General features: G+C 50.5%; 2 protein-coding genes and 1 long non-coding RNA gene across 16 annotated transcripts in view; 1 reads left to right on the top strand and 2 right to left on the bottom strand.

The window, feature by feature from the left end:
• The window catches only part of tubgcp3 (tubulin gamma complex component 3), a 17,269-nt gene extending 6,342 nt beyond the window's left edge, over positions 1-10,927 (bottom strand). For both annotated transcript variants that reach the window (XM_081701245.1, XM_081701246.1), the window contains exons 1-13: positions 10,667-10,927; positions 9,681-9,788; positions 9,260-9,327; positions 8,856-8,933; positions 8,241-8,425; positions 7,476-7,633; positions 6,286-6,398; positions 4,317-4,442; positions 4,170-4,238; positions 3,738-3,870; positions 3,431-3,597; positions 550-660; positions 321-429 (exon numbers count right to left, since the gene is read on the bottom strand). In XM_081701245.1, coding sequence (XP_081557371.1) covers positions 321-429; positions 550-660; positions 3,431-3,597; positions 3,738-3,870; positions 4,170-4,238; positions 4,317-4,442; positions 6,286-6,398; positions 7,476-7,633; positions 8,241-8,425; positions 8,856-8,933; positions 9,260-9,327; positions 9,681-9,788; positions 10,667-10,742 — 1,501 coding nt within the window. In that variant the 5' untranslated portion in view covers positions 10,743-10,927. The remainder of the gene's footprint in view (positions 1-320; positions 430-549; positions 661-3,430; positions 3,598-3,737; positions 3,871-4,169; positions 4,239-4,316; positions 4,443-6,285; positions 6,399-7,475; positions 7,634-8,240; positions 8,426-8,855; positions 8,934-9,259; positions 9,328-9,680; positions 9,789-10,666) is intronic.
• A 538-nt stretch (positions 10,928-11,465) lies between these two features.
• atp11a (ATPase phospholipid transporting 11A) overlaps positions 11,466-23,087 on the top strand; it is a 52,016-nt gene continuing 40,394 nt past the window's right edge. For 7 of the 13 annotated variants that reach the window (XR_014118025.1, XR_014118026.1, XM_081700726.1 and 4 more), the window contains exon 1: positions 11,466-11,922. Coding sequence is in view for 10 of the 13 variants with exons in the window: in XM_081700726.1 (XP_081556852.1) it covers positions 11,884-11,922 (39 nt within the window). In the remaining 3 variants the exon portion in view is untranslated. The remainder of the gene's footprint in view (positions 11,923-23,087) is intronic. The other 6 variants (XR_014118027.1, XM_035534877.2, XM_081700723.1 and 3 more) reach the window with 1 other exon arrangement.
• LOC145651925 (uncharacterized) lies at positions 12,445-14,049 on the bottom strand. The gene is made up of 2 exons (XR_014118028.1): positions 12,945-14,049; positions 12,445-12,682 (listed from the first exon to the last, which is right to left on the bottom strand). It is a non-coding gene; the product is annotated as an uncharacterized LOC145651925 (long non-coding RNA).

Below are 23,087 nucleotides of genomic sequence, written 5' to 3'. Positions count from 1 at the left end.
AGCTACGCGTCTACGGGACTAAATCCACCCGGGACAGGGAGGGACGCAGAGGCGAGATAAGAGAAAGGAAGTGAACACGCAGAACGTTCCAGAAAGGGGTGGCCAAGGTCGAGGGTGGCGCTGGTCGCTAAGGCGCATCGATACGGCAGTGCCGTAGTCAGACGCTAAAAATGTCTGCCGTCAATAAAGACCCCCCCCGAGAGACCCACTCTCCTCCGTCTGTGAGCGATCGATGTCTCCCACCCCCCTCCTTAGCCCCAAACGCACACGGCTATTCCGGGAGACATTAGCGGGAAGCTCGCAGCCCACGTGGATCTTACCGTCTCGGGGCGAGTCGGCACATTTGCAGGCGGGCGGGACCCTGCCGGGCGGCGTCCTGTCGTGGCACACCTGGTGCAGGAAGTTGATGGACTTGCCGATGAGCAGAACCTGGCAGGACACGGGCGGGACCGAGGTCAGGTGGAACACCGGGATGCAGCGACGTATGTGACATGTATGTGAACACAGTGCATGTGCTGCAGTAGTGCAGGGGGTGCGTGCACGTTCTACCTTTCTGGCCTGGTCCATGGTGATGAAGGAGGGAACCATAGACTTTCTCAGAGAGTACTTCTCATGCCACAGCCTGTCCGTCTTTACGGTCGGATCAGACGCTACGAAGAACTGCAAACACACAGCCGCCCGCCCGCGCGCAAAACGCACACTGCTTAAACATGCTGTCTTTGGAGTGTTTGAACATGAGGTGGCAGTCCCACTCTAATGCCCAGTGTGTGTGTGTGTTGTGTGTGCGCAAACAGCCTACTCCTGGCCTGTGACATCCCTCACACACACATAACCGAGTTTAAAGCACACACTGACGTAACTTCCTCGCCACTCATAAATGACAAATCAATGAGTACCATCTAGTCAGCACTACCAGACGGGGGTAGGTAGAAGAGAGAGAGAGAGAGAGAGAGAGAGAGGAGAGAGAGAGAGAGAGAGAGAGAGAGAGAGAGAGAGAGAGAGAGAGAGAGAGAGAGAGAGAGAGAGAGAGAGAGGAACGGTCATCAGTACACCAGGCTATCTTCGTTATGAGTGACGTTAAGGTGGAGCGAGCGTTACGACTGCGGCACAGGACATGAGCTCGTTAAGCCGGCCGCGACCCGGCAGTGGGATGTGAGGATGTGGGGATGTGAGGATGTGGGGATTGGAGGATGTGAGGATGTGGGGATGTGAGGATGCCCCCCCCCCCCCCCCCCCCAAGTCATTTCTTGGCTGCTGGGTGGAGAGTTTGGCGCACAAAACAGGAAGTGAACATGGGTGCACACGCCCACAGGACAATGACCAGCAATCCTCCAAAACGGAAACGAACTCGTCGATACCGTAAAGAACGGAAAGGAATGTGAAAGCGCTACAGTGCCTGTCAGAGCTCAGGCCAAACAAAAAAACAAAAAAAAACCATTTGGGCTTATAATTCTAAATCATATTTATGGAGGAAAAATGAGACCCCACCGACCGGGAAAAGAGGAGCGAGTCTCAGTCCAACATTTAATACTAAATCACGATCGTCCAAAAGAAGCCCCGACATCAGGATCACAGGCGGCAGCGCCTTAGATCCCACGATGCATTGCGTGTACCTCGGCCTGGTCATTCCTGCAGCCAGGGTCAAAGCTCACAGAGCGCTGTATGCAATAAAGAGGAGTTTCTTCAACTTGGTTCAAAATAACGCTGTCCGTTGCGCCACGTGATGGGGAAGTTCGGGGTGACGGAGTCGTCATAGCCACGGCAGACGCGGCAAGCGTCCGGTGGAAGCTGTGCGTTGCAGAATTCTGCCAAATATTTTAACAACCCAAAGGGAAAAAAAACATTTACTAACGCACGCCGGACTGAACCAGGCCGAATTCCAGTGTCGATATACATACAGAGCAGTTCCTTACATTTCTGGATGCATTTAAAAGAGAAGTCGTAGAGAAACGCACGATCAGAAGGCACTGTTTCTGAGACCGACAAACCCTCTAACCACTGCGAACACGAACCGGCCTCTCGCGAGCACTGCGTACGGCCAGCTTAGAAAATAAAGTAAAAAAACAAACAAAAAAAGGAAACTATTTGGAAAACTAGAACTATGACACCAAAACTCAAAGCGAGTCAAAAACAGAGCGGGTGAATCGGCGGAGAATCCTTGCTGCCAGAGTTACGAAGCCGAGACGGATCCTAGCAGAGGGCGAGATCGGCCCGAACGGATCAGCTGCAGAAGAGAGAGAGCAGACGAGGGAAAAGCAGCCAAAAGAGGAACGAATAGATGGTGTCAGACGGGCGAGAGAGAGAGAGGAGAGAGAAGGAGAGAGAGGAGAGAGAGAGAGAGAGAGAGAGAGAGAGAGAGAGAGAGAGAGAGAGAGAGAGAGAGAGGAGAGAGAGAGAGAGAGAGAGAGAGAGAGAGGAGAGAGAGAGAGAGAGAGAGAGAGAGAGAGAGAGGGGGAGAGAGAGAGAGCAGAGAGAGAGAGAGAGAGAGAGAGAGGGAGAGAGAGAGAGAGAGAGAGAGAGGGAGAGAGAGAAGAGAGAGAGGAGAGAGAGAGAGAGAGAGAGAGAGAGAGAGAGAGAGAGAGAAGGAGAGAGAGAGGGGGAGAGAGAGAGAGAGAGGAGAGAGAGAGAGAGAGAGAGAGAGAGAGAGGAGAGAGAGAGAGAGAGAGAGAGGAGAGAGAGAGAGAGAGAGAGAGAGAGAGAGAGAGAGGAGAGAGAGAGGAGAGAGAGAGAGAGAGAGAGAGAGAGAGAGAGAGAGAGAGGGAGAGAGAGAGAGAGAGAGAGAGAGGGAGAAGGAGAGAGAGAAGGAGAGAGAGAGAGAGAGAGAGAGAGAGAGAGAGAGAGAGAAGGAGAGGGAGGGAGAGAGGGAGAGAGAGGGAGAGAGAGAGAGAGAGAGAGAGAAGGAGAGGGAGGGAGAGAGAGAAAGCACGATGTGCTTAATGCTACAAATGCAGCTCAAGACATGAAAGAAAAGGATGGACAGCAAAAGAAGAATGGAGAGGAATGAAAGAAAGGAAAGGTGAGACGGAAAAAGAAAAGCGCAGGAGCGAGAGCACCCATTAGCACTCCCCGATCTGTCTTCATTCAGATGTGTGTGTGTGTGTGTGTGTGACCGCACCGCTCTGTGTCTGGAGAACCTAAATCTCACTTAGCCCTGGCAGTTGCGGTGGTCCATGCTGAAAATGGCCCTGCTCCTGAAGCAGAGGGACATGTCGCCCTTTGGTGTCTCTGCCATGCTTTATACACTAATGGGGTCCGGTCCCCAATCGCTGCGGACTAACCCCAGCCCCTCAGCCGCTCCTAACCAAGATGCAAGATCCTGAATTAATGTGCGGAAGCAACACTGGGTCTTCCAGGAACACAATACCAGGACGTTGCCAGGGAGCTGGAACAAGAGAGCAAATGGTGTGCCTCTGTGTGTGGGTGTTCTAACCTCGTGGTACGTGTCCTCCAGCTCCCCGTCATAGATCCAGCGGTAGAGGAAGTTCAGAATAGGGTGCGATACCAGACCCAAGATGTGCTGAACCAGCGCCCTCATGTGGGGGTCACCGGTTTTGCCGTAGGCGTGTACCGCCGATGCCAACTCTCCCCCCTTACGGCCTAGGAGAGAAATGACGCCACCACCGTGGGTCCGCGTTCAACGGGGCAATGCTCGCCAACAGCCGCAGCACCGGGTCAGAGGAACACGCTCGTATGACGGAGCGGTTAAAAATGCCCCGTGGAGGTCAGAGGTCACAGACCTTGGCAGAAGTCTACGAGGGCAGCGAGGGTCTTGAGTCGAACTTTGGGGTCGTACGTCCACACGAGCAGGCGTCTGAGCGTGAGAGAGCAGTCTGCTCCCACGTTCATGCCTTGGTCGTCCTCCACCTGCAGCTACACACACACACACACACACACCCCAAAGTGTACTGTTCAAGCATACGGTGATAGCACGTCCCCAGGAGACGACATGTAGATGCTGTGTGTCAATTATAAAGCGACCTTGTGTTCCTTCAAAGGCACTACACAAATATAACTTCATTCATTCATTCACGGGGACGCTAGAGTTTAAAAGACAACACACACTTCTTATTTTCCATGACTGAAAGGCGCAACCAATTACAAACAACGGTACAGAAAATGCACAGCACGCGCGAGCTGTCCTGGGTCCTGCCTGGCAGCCTGTGGCGTACCTGAGCGTGCAGTACCGAAAGCAGCCTGTAGTACTCCTTCAGCTCCTGGTGCAGGGAGGCGCAGAAACTCTAGAGAGGAGACACGGGGAGGGAGTGAACAGGCGCTCCGCCACCGGCCAGCCCCCAACCAGTTGCCGTCGGCCTTACCTGGCCGACTAATCCGAAGGCCCGGTCCAGGCTCCGGGAGTCCGCATACTTCCTCACTTTGTCATGCAGCCAGCCGAGCTCGGCCAGCCGGTGGCTGGTGTCTCGCAACGACTTGCACAGCGGCACCTGCGAAGCAGCGCAAGCGAGAGTTCACCATCTGCCTACTTCAGAGGAGCCCGGTCAGAACCCGGCCCCGCACGGCCCGGCGCCTACAAGCCAACTTACTCTTTATAAAACGATACCTGGTGAGTTCAAGTTTTTTTGTTTTAATCATTTAATACGTTTAAATTTTAATATACTCCATGAAAATATTAGCATGAATCACACAACGTACACCTGCGCAAAATAAATAAATAAATAAATAAATAAAATCGAGTGTGTTTATGTGCACTTAATAATCCGATCATTATCTAATTATTCGAGTGGTCACATAAACGGCGTGCTCCGACTTCTTAGAAATTGGATTAAGAAAGCCGATAATGAGGGCTGGATTTTTGGCTCCATAATCCGATTTCTCATCTCATGCACACTTTCACTCCGATTTCTTGCTGCTTTCTCAGTCTGCGCCAGAAAAAGATCCATATTTGCCGGGGAATGGGTTCATGTTTACAAAAAGCCGTGGCAGGAAGCCTGAAGTTTACGCCACGTCATCCTGTGATGGCTGGCTGCAAAGTGTAAAACCGAATATTGCCCGACTCCTGTAAACCTGGAAATTTTCCCATTATACTTAATTTCACGCTTATCGTATTAATGACAAATTCAGATTTTCTGCAGTTATCGGATTATTAAGGGCATGTGTGCCCACTCATTGTATTTTTTAAAATATGTTATTAAACTAGCAGATTAACTTTTATGGGGATTTTTATAAATAGCGCTGCAAAAGGTCCTGTTAGAGACTCCTCCTACATAACAGCACTGTGTAGAATGTACAGCAGGAGGCCAAAATCAATCAATCAATCATTCCAGGATCATGTAACAAGTCCAACAACATTGACCAACAAGCTCCACAATGCTTTGCTACTGTGCAAGTCTAACGGACTTTATCATTATTCTTCGGTCAGTCGAGCAAGCCCACGTCGCAGTTTCTGCCCCCTGGTGCAGCATTCGAGGTGACGTGTAGGCTCGAGGTTAACGCGGAGGCCGGCACCCTTCCGAGCGGGGACCGTTCCACGTTCCGAGGTTCCCGCTTGGCGGAGGCGTTGGCATTTTTTCCCTCCCCGCTTCAACAGCAGTGCTGAGCTTCAGAGTAAACGAGCCGGCCCCATGGCCGAAGAATGGCGTGGCGGAGTTCAGCGTGGCGTTCCCTCGCATCCCCGGAAGGGTCACGCTGAGCGCAAACGCAGGTCACCCCCCCCCCCGATGAACAGACGAAGCTCTCCCCCGGATAACGGCACCTGTGGAAAAGCGCGGCGCGGTTTCGATTTGCGGCTGTTAAACGGGGAGGGTTTGGAAGCAGGGGCCAAATGGATGATGAAGGTTCCCAGAGAGCAGAGCTCCACCGTGGAGGTCAATGCTTTTACAGAACATTCTATTTTTAACCAGGGGCATTATGGAAGAGATGGGTGTAAGAGATGACAGAGCGTGCGTGTGTGCACTTTGATAAAAGATTAAGAGAGCGAGAGCGGTGGGGGGAGTAAAAGAACCAGAGGTGGAAGGCATCCACACACACACACACACACACACACACACACACACACACACACACACACACACACACACACACACACCCCCCCCCCCCTTCGGTTTCATCTCTGCATATTTATATCCAACGCATTCTTCTCATGCTAAATTTTTTGTCTATATGCTTTCAGCTTCAGCGCATATCTCGCTTGAACAATTATGCGTTGACTCTAAAGGAAAACCTGTGCAAAGTTTTGTTGTTTTTTTTCGCCTCCCAAACCGTTACTTTAAGGTACACGCTCGCATTGCTGAAAGGACGGGCGGGCTCGAGCGGCGGCTCTCACTTCACCTTTGCGTCGATTCGGTAGCACTCCTCCGTAGGGCACATCTTGATGAATTTGCCGTCGATCCCCTGGAAGACGTACAGGATGTCACGAACGAGGGCGGCCTCGCTGACTTCAGCTGAGAGAGCGAGAGAGAGAGAGAGAGAGAGCGAGAGAGAGAGAGAGAGAGAGAGAACCAGGAGTTCTCGAGCCGCAGAGGTGACGAGAGGGCGTGTCGCGGTATCGGATGCTTGACGAATTTTGCGCTTCCTTCTGCCGTGCTTCAGAGACCCTGCAGCAGCACACACTGCGTCCACACGGATACCCACGAGTCCCCACACACTCATCCCAGATTTTCTCCTCCCATACCGATACCTGAATACTGGCTAATCCGCATCATCGAAAATGTTACAAGTTGTTGAGCTACTAGTAACTGTATGATGTGTGAAACGCTACCAAATTTCAGACAAGTTTGTTTAACAGCCAGCATGAATCGTGCTGGTTGTCTTGTTAGCTGTTATTATTTTTTAAACGATTCTTATTATTCATTTCACATTTAATCACCCTGTTCTAATTTGTGCAAAAGTATATAACTGATACAGGGAAAAGGTCCTGCGCAGGGATTTATTCTGATGTACGGCAGACTTCACCGGTGTCGGAATGTGTATCGGACGCGTGTGGCCGATATCCGATCTACTGGAGTGCCGGATCCGCACGTTGCCAACAAACACACACCCCCCCCCCCCCCCCCCGGCTCAGCCTGGCAGAAGTTAGCAAGACCAATAAAATCGATTGCAGTGATTTTAATGCTAATGCACTGCATAATTACATAACAGTTATTACTGCATTGCAGATAAGCATATTACTCCCCCTAATGGAGCACCTCGGTCTCTGATTCAAGTTTCTCTAAACATCAGTGCAGACCGTAAGAGCTTCAGTCAAGGTTTTTGGTTTCCGACATCGCTCCGTACTTCCTCGCACATCTAAAAAGGGCCTGCTGACGTATTTTGCTGTGCTACAATGCTAAACAGGAAGATCTTTGCGGTGCGTCGTGTCTTTTTCGGATAAGACGACGGCCCTCGGGCAAGCACTGGAGATGAGTAACGGGATACCGATTAAAGCTCTTATCTACGTCAGGATACAGTTGTCGCGCTTCCACGTTTCGCCTCGATGGCCCAGACCGTGCCTTCGGGTTGCCGCGCCGAGGGTAACTCACCGTTGCCGTCTCCGTCACGTCTCTGTCTGTGGGTGGGTCTGGAGCCCGCAGGGGGGCGTGAGGTAAGAGGCAGGGCCCCAGACGAAGAGCCGGAGACCTGGAGGGCCCAGGCCAGACGAGAGCCTCTGGAGGTGTCGGCTGCTGTTGGGGGAGCGGAGCTGAAACACACACGCGCGCACACACACACAGACACACACACACACACACACACATAGGCATTCCGTTACTACGGTGGGGCAAGTAAAAGCCCAACAACGCACCATCATTTTAAACCTTCGCTCCCATTAAACAGTGTCCTGCAATATATTGTCATGTCAACGGTTTAAAAACACAAAAGAATTTCAGTCTCTTTCTTGAGTTATTGGGCAAATAAAAGTGTCAGCATTTCAAACAAGCTGCATTAGGAAATATTTCTAAAACATAAAAAAAGGCAACAATCCCTTTTAACCAGGGAAATATTTTCAAACGGCCGCCATCCAGCAACGTGACGGCACTGCGGTTCCATTAGCGAAACTCGGGGGAACGCGCTAATTACCACTCAATGGCGATTTCCCACTCCACAGTGGTACTTAAGGTCCGAGAGGTTTATCAATTGACACTCGGCGATCACTTAACCGCAAATCGTCGGGACACGCAGCGGCGGGGTGGGTGTCAAGAACTCGCACGCCGTGGCGTGGTCGAAAGAGGAGGCGCGGGCGTGTCTGGCTGAGGAAGGAGAGCGGTGTGGGGTTGAACTCCTGGTGGGCACCGGCCGGCACAACTCACCCGGAGAGGAGGGGCTGGGGGCTGGGGGCGGGGCCGTTGGGCAGGCTGCCGATGCCGCTGGAGGCATTGTGGGTGGAGCGATCAGGGTAGCTGAGGCACAGGCTCTGCGGCCTCGCGTAGTAGAACGGTGTGGAGTGGGCGTCGCGCGGCAGCGCCTGGGCAAACAGGCCACCGTAGCTGCACACCTGCAGCAAGGAGACAGGAGCGCTCAGCTAGGCCATCTAGTGGCGGCTAGGTCCCACTGCACGGCCGCAACAGTGCGCTACATCAGGTGTAATGGGTGTAGTAGGTATAGAGCTGATCTCGTGGGTAATCTGTAGATACCGAAATGCATTACAGTGTGGCGGAACTTCAGGTGTGACTGCTCTTCCGAAGGACAGTCTGCTTAGAAAAGGACACTTTCGATTTTGTATTCATTTTCAGACCAATCAGAATGATCTACCTTGACTTCCTTCCCAAGCCAATCAGAAGGACTATAAACAAACTACGACTAATGAACTATACAACCAAGTCCAGTTGTTCGGAATCACTAAATATAGGCCAGTGTTACCCACGACACCATTAAAGTGCTGAGGTGCCTTTGAAAATGGGAGTTATGGCAGATAAACTAAGTACCCGACTGGAGGGTTTCCTGGAGTCCTCGCACAGGCTCAGTAGCAGGTACAAGATGGACCATCTATACTTCAGCACCCCCTGTAACATGGCAGACACAGAACATCACCAAAATCACAAATGGGGAAGCGTGGCGTTCCGGTCCGGGACTCCGCACATCCTGCGCGTGACATTGCGCAGACCCGTGTAGACAAACATGGATTACTACTAGATTTAAATATAGCGAAAGCCCTGCTGCACAGACTTAATATAACCCACCGCTACACCAAACCTGAGAGGAAACCAGCTGACTAAACATGGAAACACATACAGGGGAAATGTATATAAACATAAATAAAGTTGTAAATATCTTGTGCATAAATATCCTTCGGATGCCAAGCTGAGCTGCAGCGGTCCAGAAAACTGACCTGCGTCTGGAGCTTCCGGTGGAGCTCAGAGAAAAGAGCAGCGTCTGCCTCTCGTCTCTGCTTCAGCACTGCAAGAACAGGCAGACGAGCAAGCAGACAGACAGACAGGCAGGCAGGCAGACAGACAGGCAGACTTCATTACAAGTGCGTGTCAGAGTGAGGCAGATATATACTTCGTTTACATGGATCAAGGGGGTCGGAAAGTGTGCGGATGTTATTAGACGTCAGGCCCACTTGACCTTCAAACGGTTGGAATAATCTGGGCACCAGCCACCAACTCGACACCACGATGTCCATCAAGCTACAAATGTCAAAAAAATGAAGTATGTGTAGAATGCTGTGTGCAGCGGTTTACCTCTGCCCTCGCACTCCTAGGCAGACATAGATAGACAGAGAAGGCTACAACCCTCTAAGCACTCACATTCCTTTTTGATCTTTTCGGACACCAGGAACTCGTCTCGCTCGATGGTGGGCGCGTAGTTGCTCCCGATCACCCGCACGGCATACTGGAACTGGTGTGCCACATCAGCTGAGAAGAGAAGGCCACTGGGTTCAGTGCGAGCATGCCGCGTGTCCTAACGCAGTGACCACTGTACCTCTGCTCAGCAGCAATCTCCTAAATGCATCCCGTCTGTGGAGAGGGGGGCTCAGTATGAAAGCTAGATGCTTTGTCCTATGAACAGATATAGGTAATGCAATGAATACTGCATACTATAAATTTTAGATTAAGCTCCATATGCAGACTATGATGATCCATAAAGCATTTATCCAGTAGCTTTTACCTGATTTGCTGCCCAGATGGAGACACGGGTCATATTACCCAAGGCCAAGAGAGTTTTGCTTGCATAAGTCTCGGCATGAATTAGTTTAACGCTGACATACAATAGCCTAAATGACAGCGAAGCCTTTCTGAATTCAAAATGACTACGGTCAACGTAACCATCTAGCTATCGAGCTCTAATCCTGCGGAACACAGGCCACTTCGAGACGCGGTACCGGCGTCTGGCCGGGGCGACCTGAATAACAGCCGCACTGATCCAAGGAGAGCAGCCTAGAAAACCCAAGACGGCATCCAAAGCGCAACGTAGCCAGTTATATTTAAACGGAAACATGGAATCGCTGTGACTCTGGGTGGTCTGTACGGCTAAAGTAAACGACCGATCCCATCTCGTCTGTGCTCGACTCTCGCTGTCCACCAACACCAGCTTAGACAAGCGAGTGCCGCTGGCCGTCTGGCTAGTCATTACCAGTCCTCTCCCTATATATGTATGTATGTATGTATGTATGTATGTACACACACACACACACACACACACACACACACACACACACACACACACACACACACACACACACACACACACACACACACACACACACACACACACATCCTGTCGTCCTCGTTACCTTCACTCTTGCCTGTTATCCTGCAGCACAGACTCTGCAGCAGTACGTTGGGAGATTTCTGATCCAGGGCCGCCATCGTGCCTTCCGCTTTGGGGGGGTGGTTTAAAAACGTGGTTGGCGGGGCTCGGGTCGCTTATTTCTAACCACTCTCGTTATCCCTCCGTCGGATCGCGACTTCTGGCAACAGCGCCATTTTACCAGAACCCGCCGAAAGCGTTACGGGGTGGGAAATGTGGCGGAAAAAAAGCAAGGGACGGAATGAAAATATGTCCCACTGTAACGCGAATGTCCGCGAAAGGTTCCGGTTCTACTGTTCCCATTTCAACGCAAATGGAATTTATACAGAGAAGAATAAGGCAGAAAATAGAGAACAATTATTGAACTATTTAAAAAACAAGTTCACAATATTTTAATCCAGAAAATATAGAGTAGTTTGAAAATAGAAGTACATTTGGGGATTATTTTTAAATTACATCAATCAGTATACATAATTCCAAGGTTTTGCTTTCACGAGAATTCTTTTTCAGCGTTTCAAGAGAATTTTTCTTCATGATCATTTCCAAACGCATATTATGCTAGATTCTCAAACTATATCAGAACCAATCACTGGGGCGTGATATTGAACAATCTTTTTTGTAAATATATTTCACGAGGTTATACTGGGGTGCTTCACGGCCTTATTAATATTTACGTCTATTGACAAGCGATCGATCAGGCTGACTTGAAGTGGGCGGGTGTGCGCAAGCGCCGAGGGCGCCCGTGACGTGTTGCGCTGTGGCTCCAGCGGAGAGTGGAGAGACCGAGCACGGCGGAGAGTGGAGAGAGACCGGCGCCGACACGGGAGAGACCGGGCACGGCGGAGACTGGAGAGACCGAGCACAGCAACACTTGGACAGGAATCAAGTAGCCTTAAACATTAGAGCAAAACCCGTCAAAAACCAGGGCTTCCTTTGAAGACTCAACTACGGCACATGTATGAAACCGAATCCCGAGATATGAGGACATTTGGGCGCATCGCCACCTTGTTCATTGTGACTGGAGACGATTAAATAGTGAAAATCACAATAGCCGTGCAGGACTGTCCCTTGTCAGTCCTAGAGGCAGACCGCCACTCAGACAGTCATGGATCTGAGAGTAGACGGAGGAATCAGCTAGCGCTGCACTGCCGCCTGACCCAAGGAGACAACCGAGACAAGACCACCGGGACCCCGTCGAGAATGGATCTGGGCACGGTTCGGGACCTTATCAGCCGATATGTGAGTAACCTACACACTACGTGTTGGCGCGTCGCTCCCGGGAGTTTTTTTTTTCTTCTTAATTACAGCCGAGCAACTTGTTGGTCTGATTTCCTCCGTTAAAGAAATGTACAGTGCTGTTAACGGAGTCGTACCGACGCTTATGGTTGTACGATCGCCTGTAGTCGGCAGCTACGGAACGAAATGCTCGTATAGGAGCAAGTATTGCTGTTCGGGTTTTTGTTGTTGTTGTGGTGGTTTTGTTTTTGCTGCGAATGCAACAAAAACCAAATGTTTGTTGGCGTAAGTGCAGTGGTGTTGCTGTTAAAATAAGACCGGTATTTTTGAAGCCGGCCACCTGCCTGTCATGGCATGACTGCGAATCCTCCGTTTTAATGTCCCTGGCCACTGCGAGATCCAGTTGCATTTGAAACGTAGCCACTTGCTAAAGCAGGTTTACGCCCTTTAAACCTGGAAACCAGACCGACTGAGTTAGCCAGCTATATTTTTTCTTCCTGACCAAGGAAGGAGAACACACACACGTCCCATCTTGCGACCTTTTTTTATTCACTTGCAGTAAGTTAGCTGTTCAAACCTGCCCATGAAAAAAACCCATGCCTCTCGCCGCTGGCAGGCGCCCATGGCCTCATCACTGCACAAGTGCAGATAGACAAAGTGGAGAATGTGAGTGTGTTACAACAGGTACGCTGTTGTTCCCAGATAATCAGTTTACAAGCGTCCGCTAAGCGCACTGCATGCCGGCGTTTTCGAGGTGGTGAACCTAGAAAAGAACAACAAAACCACAACTCAAGTGCAAATCTTAATTCGTGTGCAGTGTTCTTCGACACCACGGCCCCTTGAGTCGGTAGGCTGAGTTATTTAAGGCCTTAAAAACACCAGTGGGTTACCTTTTAAATGTCACCACTTGACCGTTTTACGCATTACACTACGGACAGGCGGATGGCAGTGAGATACGCATGAGTTTACTCTATAGTAAATGAACTGGATGTGTAATAGCCAGCTGATTAGAACAGGAATAGTACCTAAGTCGCTCTTTATACGGGCTTGCTGTGCGTCCATTCGGGAGGTTACTGCATGTCACGGACTCGGTAGGGTCTTATGTAGATTATGTAGTTTAATGCGTGTTAAAGCGGCAGGGAAATCGGCCCTAATTGAATTAAATAGTGTGGCTGGATTTTTTGTGAACAAGCACTCTGTAAGCGGTTCTGTGGATTATAAATGGACAAATTGTCATCAGTTTACCTACAGTGTCCGCAGTAGGACTATAGTCTGTATGATAATTTAGGGACTTTAGGCTACATTGTGTTGCAGCAGGTGTAAACACTGTGGTGGTTGCATTTAAATAGCATAGAACTGATTTATATTTACCTTGTACGTGCCAGATAAGTTAGCCAGTTTGTTTTTGGCTCGAGGCTTAGGTATATCAGTATAAAGTTTATATGGCGCTCGACCCTGAATTAACTCTGACTGCTTTACTGACACGCAACCCTTCCAACAACTCTAAAGTCCATTTATAAATAATTCCCGTTGAATGCTCCAAACTCCGGGTGCCTGGTTCCTCAACCAAACAAATTTATGCACAGTGCAGATAAAAACACCGTTTGCGGTTCTTTATCTTTACACTCCCAGTTATATTTTCCCGTCCGTGACTCTTTTTCCCAGCAAGCTCACGCGTTTCCCCTAAGGTCCTTCAGAAGTGGGCAAAGCGGGATTTTTATCCGTTTGCACGGCCGTCTTTGTGTTCGTGACAGACAGACACGCTGGCAGAAGTTGTACATTTTACTGGTGGCTGTCCGACAGCAAGCGCGCGGATGAGGGTCTGGCGCGCGAGAGAGGAGAGGGGCCCTGGGACATCTCGTTTCCTGTTTACGTTTGAGCTAAACAAAAATGCTTTTTTATGGGAAGATACTTTGATTCAGTCAGCAAATCCGGTAAAAATGTGTTTTTAGATATATATTTTTTTTCATTTTAATATTATTTTTTTCAATAAAACGAATTTGTGAAGAGGTTCACCAAAATACTAGAAGAAAAGAAGTATGAGCACTTACTTTGTACCCATTACCCTGTTTGCTAAGAGGACCTTACTGTGTGTGGATGTGTGTGTGTGTGCGTGTGTGTGTGTGTGTGTGTGTGCGTGTATATTGCCTTTGAAAAGCCTCTCTCCACTTCGCTGCTCTTAGATCTAAAGTGCAGTAATGCAGGTTGGCACAGCTACAGGACGGTGTCAGTGGACAGGGGGAATGAGAGAGCGCGTGTGCAAGAAGAGACAGAGTGGCGCAGAGATGACAGGAGATGGATGGAGAGAAGAGGGACCTGTGGGAGTGCAGGGCTGGGGGTGGGGCTTGGAGGTTGCCTAGGAACCACATGTGCATACTAATGGTTCTGACAAGGCAGAGGAAGCGGTGTTTCGGTTCCACGTACATTCGGTTTCAGTACTGCTCCAGCACTTCTGAAGCCATTCAGTGTTTGTGACTACATGTACAGGAACCATAGTTTAAAAAAACAAAACCACAACAACTGAAAACCTCCAGTTCTAATCATTTACCCCCTTTTGTTACAGGCTCTTAAAACCACTCCACCCCCTCCGTACGGCACCGCTCCCTCGAGGCATCTGTAAACGTAACCCTGTGTTTGTGCACATCCTGTGGCTCCTGTGTCTTGTGGTCTAGCTAATGGTCCGTTCCTAATTGCAAACACTCAGAGGCCCAATGTTGAGAGAAATTTAGCTGTCAGTGCGTGCGCTGGAGTATACACGTACTCTAATGACGCAGGGATTGTTCTTTAAAACAATCTCTGTGTTCGTCCACCTGTCAGAACAGTTTATTTTAGCCACCGGCCCTTAAATCATAAGTCACGGCGCCTCGAAGCATTCGGAGGTGATGGCCCACCCTCCGCGCTCCCTGACGGTCTTCACCACTCAGCCTGGACGAGCTGAAGAGCGCCGGAGCTCTACTTGGACAGTTCGCTCGACCACTTCGAAACGACGCACGGTTCAAGGAGCGACCAATCCGAAGGGTGATCCTCCTCACGCACCCCAGCTGCCGTTCCCCCGTCTCGCTCTTTATCCCTCTATCCCCTCTCTACTCTTCCTTTCGTCTCACGTTTCCTTCCCCGTCACGCCACGAACCTTTAATAAGCTCCAGTTCCGCCGACCCATCCCTGCATGTGCTGCCCACCAGTTTGTTCTTGCCGCCGGTCAATAAATCGACACATGGGCCCTCCTTCGGGGTGGGGTCCGCCGGCTTCGGCAGGCCGGAACAAGCCGTCCGGGAAAACAAGTGGGGCACTGTAATTAATAGTATTGACATTTGTCAGGGCCAGGAGGAAGGGCAAGATTAATGGATGAAGAGAAATGGCAAAGGGGGACCATCGCGGGAGAGGTGGAGGAAATCGTTACGGTTCGTGATAAATTCATACTAGCGCGCTTGCTGTGGGAAGAAGATCTTCCAGAGTTTTCTTTCTCTCCCCCCCTTCTCGCCGTTCTGGAGTCGCCGGCGGTTTCCCTGACGACGGGAACGGGGAGGCGATGCCCGCTCGCCGCGAGCTTGCTGACTAATCATTGGCGCCGGACAGGAAGTAGCGCGCCCGCCTGTTTCCTCTCCCCGCGAGAGAACCCTAATCGCATGCGCTGCGGTGGAGGGTTGGAGATGCTTCCCGGGAACCGGCGAGGGACCCACAGCTAATGGCCACGCCGACTGAGGATTTTGCGTAACGAGTCAGACGAGAGCAAGAAAAGTGTTCACTTTTTATTACAATTACTCTTCATCTGATTGTCATACACAATAGGATATGGCCAATTAAGATCATTATTCCTTTACAAAGAAGGCTGCGTATGAATCCAGATGGGCCATTTCTCAGGGGCCTAGGGCTACACAATTAGGTGCAATCCTGGCTTCTGTCCTTAGTATTTAATTGCTTGGGATGTGCTGCACTGTTGGATTATTTTTATAATCTCCTGACGGTATTATAGTTGCTATCGAATAGGCATCAGTTTATGGATTACATAATGCGATGTTTAGAAGAAAGTCAGCTGGCCACGTCGGCGCCTTCACAAGATGAGTTTTAACCGAGGGGGGTTATCACTTTTGCAGCGAGATGGAAAGTGCATGTCGGGTCATCCTGTTGCACATGCAGATCAGGAGTTGGGTTACGCGCAGAGAGGGCGGGGCAGCAGAGTGGGGGGCGGAGCCAACGGAGGGAGCCGACGCAATGACGCGAAAGGTAACGCATCAGAAGGATTCTGGTGTGTGTGTGTGTGATGCACATGCGCACACACGCACATGCGCACACACGCACACGCACACACACACACACGCACACTGGGCCCATGTCCACAGAAGGACTGGCCCGAGATCCAAAGTTGTGTGTGAGTGTGTGTGTGTGTGTGTGAGTGTGTGAGTGTGTGTGTGAGTGTGTGAGTGTGTGTGTGTGTGTGTGTGTGTGTGAGTGTGTGTGTGTGAGTGTGTGTGTGAGTGTGTGTGTGAGTGTGTGTGTGTGTGTGTGTGTGTGTGTGTGTGTGTGTGTGCACGAGACAGTGAGTGAGTGAACTGCCCCGCAGCACTGTGTGCATGGAGGTGGGCTGAGGACACGCCGTAACCCAAATATCTCACGCTGTCTGGGCCTGCCATCACTCTGCCACGTGTGTGTGTGTGTGTGTGTATAAAATATCTGTGAAGAAGATTAAGTGGCATAACTGAAGTGTACTGTAGTAAAAAAAAAAGTAGAGGTAGTCAAATGGTTGTTATTATTTTCCATCTGTTCGACACACAGCACAGAGTTTGAGTTCCTTTTTCCCCCTACTTGGGAGCACACCAGAGGGGTTGCGACCGGCCAGCCCACCTTCCCCGTTCAGCCACATTTCCTTTCAGGAGCAGTGATAGGACAATCAGCTGTCAGTCAAAGCCCCAGCCCTAAGGGATTGTTCGAAGGTGGCGTCACGAGGCTCCAGTAGCCTGGGCGTCTGGGAACGAAGTTCTAACAATGGTCTTTAGAGAAAGGTGATGTAATACTGGTCTGACTGGCTGGCTGTGTGGCAGTTACATAAGGGCTCATTCAAGCGAAGCACAAATTCATTTTTGATTAAAAAATAAATAAATAAACAAAATCAACGAACCAAACAAGGCGCATTGTTGAGGGTGATATTGCCAGGGTTTTGTTCTTCGGTTAATGACCCCTGTGTTTAAATATGAGAGTATGTTTACTGCCAGGCGTCCAGTGCCCCTTGTGACTTCTAATCACAATCCATTTTTTACGGTCCAGTGTGGGCTAATTTGGGGAAAATGCCTAATTGTGTGGGTTTTTTTTTTTTTCTGAACAGTGTTACGATTGTGATTAAGCACACAGGCATCACGTGGTATCAAACATCTGCCAGACATAATTACCAACTTCACTTTTTCTTACCTGGACAGAAGAAGCTGACAAGACGCAGTTGCTGTGACCGTTTATTTAGGCAATAAAACAATAAATAATACTTAGAAAACTTTTAAAACAAAAGTTTTAACTTAGCTTTACAAAATAGAAATTTGTCAAGAACGTTAATGGCAACATTAATATAACGAGTTTTGTGTTAACCGTGCTAACGAGTTTGTTACAAAGCATTAATAATGAGTTGTAGCTAGAGCTTAGGCTGTCCCGCGTTCTGAAGCATGCGTCCTGATGTAGTGTGGCATGACACAGCCAGAGAGAAGCCACTGCTCCAGTCCTGTAGGGCCAATCCCGTTCGCTTGGGCTTCTTGACTGAAAAGGGACGTGTCGAAGGAAGGATGGGAAAATCAGGAATTCCCATTTGTCACACAGGGTGCTACCAAGCGTCTTCAGGGTGTTACCGAGCCTCTTCAGGGTGTTACGGCAGTAGGGTGGTACAATATGCCATTAACATTCACATTCTCACCTCTTTGTGTTTAGAGTTCAGCACACCTTTACGTTCTACCGCCCAAAGCTGCCATCTGTAAATATGAACTGTGACTTATAACATAAATGAGAATTTGCAAATCTATTTGTGTTTATAAGTACTCATCTCAGCCTGAATCGACACACAGTGCATGTCACAAATGTAACAAGGGCTACCGAAAGTATGTATGTTGAAATCTTACAAATACATCGGGCCATCTTGGTGTGTACACTCACCCAGCACCACTGTTGGCATGCCGCCGTTTCTTTGAGGGGCGAGAGGCTGAAACTATGCTGGATTTGCTGGATTTTCAGGTACACACGCAGTGTGTGAAAACCTGGTCAGTAAGTAGTCGCCTGGTTACGTGGCTAGTGAGTCAGGGATTGCCCCACCTAATGCAGTAATTATACTGCACTTAAGGATCATGCGTTTGATGTTACAGCTTTACAAGTGAGGAACATTCCATCACACCTGTCCGGTAGAGATGCACGTGGCCATTATGGTATTTCTGAGGTTTCCTGGAATGTCATCCACTTTGCTTTTTCCATTCGGCCTACGACGAAGGAACAGCTCTAAAGCCAATAGACTACGGTTGTGTTTTTCCTTTAAAAGGATTGGGAGGTGTGTGTGTGGGGGTGGGGGCGGTGAATCATGTGACAAAGAAATTGCTGGGAGGAGTTAGGAGTTAGCAGCCGGTCAAGGCTTCTCAGACGACGGCGTAAATTCAGAGAGAGATATGAGGGATACGAAGCAGAGGAGCATACACAGCAGGGCAAGGAGGGGCGGAGCCTCGTCCTGGCTGTGGGGGTGGGGGGCGGAGCCTCGTCCTGGCTGTGGGGGCGGAGCCTCGTCCTGGCTGTGGGGGCGGGGGGCGGAGCCTCGGCCTGGCTGTGGGGGCGGGGGCGGAGCCTCGGCCTGGCTGTGGGGCGGAGCCTCTGTCTAGCTGTGGAGGACAAGCGGAGTGGTTTGCGTGCTTGTGTAACTGTACTCATTAAAAAGCGCATCTGCCCTTTCTGCTTCTCCTTTTCCTTCTCTGAAGTGTAACGCACAAGGTCTGGGGCGAGCGTTTACATCGTGTTATGTCACGCTTTATCTTTTCGATACGTTTCATGTTTTAAGGAGAGCAGTAACTAGCCGAGGAAACTCGTCCAGTGAAACGGGAGGGTTTCCTTCACCCCCTTTCCATTCTATTTTTTGGAACGCCGCATTTGTCGTCCCAAGACCGCGAAGCCGAGTTCAGCGATTCTGTTTGCTCCCAGGGCCATGCGCCGCCTCCCGGCAGTGGAACCTTTCAGCAAAGCCGTCGTATCGGTTTGGAGGCGAGTGTTTGTCCCAGTTCATGCAAACTCTCTCCCACGTCTCACTTCAAACTCTGACCCCACCAACCGCACGTCCCAGGAACCCGTGCGCCATCTACGTTCGCTCGTGATGCGCCCGACCCGCCAGCGGGAGGGGCAGAGGATGGGCCATGTTCCGGATAACACTCAATTTTCATTCCCCTGTGTCACAGAAGAGGTGGGCGAGAGGTCAGCGATTTCATATTCAGTTTTAGTTGCGTTTCAGGACACGGGAGGATACCGCCCAGATAGGGTGACAGAACGCAGGGTTTCCAAGGACATTTTAGCGGGGAAGCGAGGCACAAACGACCGTTTTACTGCAAAATGCCAGCACACAGAATGACAGCCCAAGGGACCCAATGGCGTGATGTCATTTCTGGAATGCTAAATGGACGGTGTATCATTGGTTTCTACATTTTTCCGGGGAACATTTCCTAAAGACTGAACTCATGACCCTGAGCATTTAAGGGGATGTACCGTACTGATATGACACCGGCATGCTTTGAATTGTCACCCGCCAAAGAAATGTCACATGCGTAATATTCACTTGCACATCATCATGCAAGTCGGGTTACCACTCTCGGGGCGTCTGGTTTCTCCCTTCCCGTGCATGTGCCTTCGTCTGGCACCCGGGCAACCCTTGGGGCTGACGCAGGGCTCCAAGTTTTGTTTACTCAGGAAAAGCTGCCGGCAGCCGATTGGAGGCGGCCTGTCGGAGCGTGGCGGAGCGGGCGTCGGCTCGCCGAGAATTGTGGAACCGCTGTGGAACTGTTCGAGGGCCGGCCTCCGAGCCACCGAGCGTGCGCCGGCTGACTCGATGACTATGCAAATAGAACGCAGCCCTAATTGTGTAAATTTAGAGCAGTGACCGCCTTCCCCCTCTCAGGGAGCGCAGAAGAATCCTGACTAGGCTTTTTTTCCCTTTTCGTGGAGCCACCTTGACATTGTCCTAATTGTTTGTTTTATATTTAGAATGTGGAATGATCTATACCCCCAGCACACACACACACACACACACACACACCTACACTTGTGCTTCGGCTTTTTGACGGCCCTATTTCAGGAGATATTGTGGCGGGAGCAGCAAGGAGGCGTCTGACTGCTGGAGATAACGCCACATACGCCCTCGAGAGGGTTGCCTCTGCTTAGCTCCTCCCACAACACTCCTGATTCAGGCGTTTGCCACGGATGCTGTATAGGGGCTGGTGTGTGTTTTGGTGGGTTGGAAAGATAAACAAGGGTACACATGTATTCCCAGTGAGGGGACACACACACACACACAGTTTTACAAGGACATCTCTCACATTAATTACTTTGTGTATCTGTTCTTTGTCTTGTGCTTATCAGACGTTTTCCTGCTGATGTCAGGTCAGCCTTCACACACATATATACATACATACATGAAGATTCAAGGAGTAACTGAAGCGTAATGTAGTGAAAGATATAGGTAGTAAGAAATAGCAGTTAAATACCTGGTTTCCAAAGAAACAGGATGTTACGAATAGAGGTGCTTCATCGGTTGTACAAGAAAAGTGCTACATATACATGCGCACACACACACACTCTCACACACACACTGGTTTTCTTGTTAGGTCTCTTTCAGCTGCTTTGGGCCTACGCATAGCTACAATAGTGAGCTGAGGGTCTGGAATGCTGTAAAGGTGATTACCTTGAGTGGAGATGTCAGCTGACCGTGCCGTAGCGGGGGAGGGGCTGCGGTCACATGACCACGTTGCGCTTCATCACATACACGCTTCAGACAGTGGCCAGGGTGGAGGAACACCACTGAATACACTCGCCACTGTCTTAACGCCTGTGTAGTGATCGTGTTAAGCTGCGGTGTAATTAACAAAAGTATAGCACCACAACATAAAGACCTGCAAAAATACAGAATTATACCAAATATGAGTTTATAATGCCATATATTAATGGTCATGAACAGGACTAAATTCACCACCCTTATACACTTCTGCATTTGCTGTTTCCAGTGCTGCCTGTGCAGAATTCACTTACCCCGTGCGAGTCTTTGCCGGAAGGTTCGGTCATTGTCGCTTTTCCGCAGCACCGGAGAGTAACGAAGGTAATGGGTAGCTGTTACACGACTGCTGATCACAGAACGCAGTCATCAGCCTGATTGATTCCCTTGGGAGTCCGTGTATGCGTGTGTGTGTGTGTGTGTGTGTGTGTGTGTGTGTGTGTGTGTGTGTGTGTGTGTGTGTGTGTGTGTCCCAAAGTGAACAGGCAACCCACAGAGCTGGAGTTCACACGTCCCACTCACACGCCAACAGGGGGAAACCAAGGGCTCTCGCATGCCCGTGTACGGCCCGGCCTGGTGGTACCGGACCTCCTTTAGATCACAGGCCTCGGATCGGGTCTTCCGCCAACGAGAGCGGACGCGAGGCATACAGCGACCCAGTTTCCGCCAGTGAATTTCAGAAATGAAGCAAACTGCAAACAAGGTGGCTACCCAAGTTAAGCCAAGCATCCGACCGGTTACCCGCAAGGCTGCGTGCTCTCATGGTCTAATAATCAAGCATTCGGAGATCTTTCTTTTTATCCGTTCTACTGGAACATAAAGCGCGGCGCTCTGAAGTTCAGCCACGGCACTGTGACCCGATCCCGACGCGCTCTCTGTTCTCCTACGCCCGATCCAAACGAAGTGTCTGGTAACGAACAGTCGCTGCTTCTCCTGATTTGCATCCATTTATCGTTCGCCGGCAGACTGAGAAGACACACCTGGCTGCTTAATGGGCGAACTAACGAAGAGCTAAACGCTCGATTGCTCCCCCATGCCGGCTAGATCAGTTAATCGCCCGTGAGATCCAAGCCATGGATGGACTCGTGTCACTGCCACGGAGAACGACGGCGAGGACGGCATGCGCCAGCACGGCATTCCGTAGCCTTTTTTCGAGCGCTGCCGGCTTCTCCGCTTCCGGCCTCTGCCTCTTCTCCTTGCCTTTATTGTCCCGGAGCGCCGGGTGGAGAAAATACGATTGTCGGGGTTCTCGTGGCGATGGTGTGTCTAGCAATGTCGCACTGTGTTCGTCACTACTACTACGGGGCGCAGACACTTCCGAGGCGCTCGCTCTCTCTCTCTCTCGCTCACTCTCTCTCTCGGCTTGCCGCTCCATTTACATCACGGTTGTAAAAACCCCACTGCTGCCAAATCCCTATCAGGCCGACAGCTGACGGCTGCCTGCGAAGACCTAGAGCGTTCCCGTGGGCCCTTGCCGCTCCTGGGTAACGGCTGTGAGACTAGGCCTACACCCACGGGAACGGTGGAGGAAAGCCAGCCAGCACCAGTAAACCCACTGTTAGTGCACGTCTCCGGGCAGTCGCCGTGGTGGGCTTCAAGTCAACAGGTGTCTGCTTTGCCCACTGTAACCAGGCGTTTGCTACAGGTACGGTACGGCAGATGGAGATTCGGCTGCATCTCCGAACCGGAAGAAGAAAGGAAGGAAGGAGCGGAAAAAGAAAGCCAGCCGGGCCGGAGAGGTACCTCCTCAGAACCGGCACGCCGGGTGGCCCAGGGAAGCCTGGAGAACAATAGGTGCAACTCGACGTGTTGAGAGGTGTAAGGTTGCAGGTCCACGAGGTGCTGGTACTGTCTCCCACTCCACCGGGCCTGCGGAGGGTACTGCTAATCATAAAGGGCCTGGGTCCTTCCTCCCCGCAGAGCTCTCCGAGGGTCGGTGATTCACAGCGGGGCGGCGACCACGGCACGTCGTCACCGTCCTCGGAAATCTTGGGTGGAAACGGCCGTTTTTATTCCCTCCTCACCAAGTACTTTAATAACGTGTTCCATTTTTAACTCGAGCTTTTTCGATCTGACAGTGATGAATAGGGTCTTATGTTAGAATAAACAGAATTACTTGGGCGAGAGTTGGAGATACCTGCTGGTCACACCAGTGTAGTGTGTAACAGGGAAAAGCTTTTCT

Source organism: Electrophorus electricus, chromosome 18 (assembly GCF_041902795.1).
Source record: "Electrophorus electricus isolate QZ-2024a chromosome 18, ASM4190279v1, whole genome shotgun sequence".
NCBI classification, from domain to species: domain Eukaryota; kingdom Metazoa; phylum Chordata; class Actinopteri; order Gymnotiformes; family Gymnotidae; genus Electrophorus; species Electrophorus electricus.
Note: the sequence above shows the minus strand (reverse complement) of the source record. Positions and strands in the feature narration are given on the sequence as shown.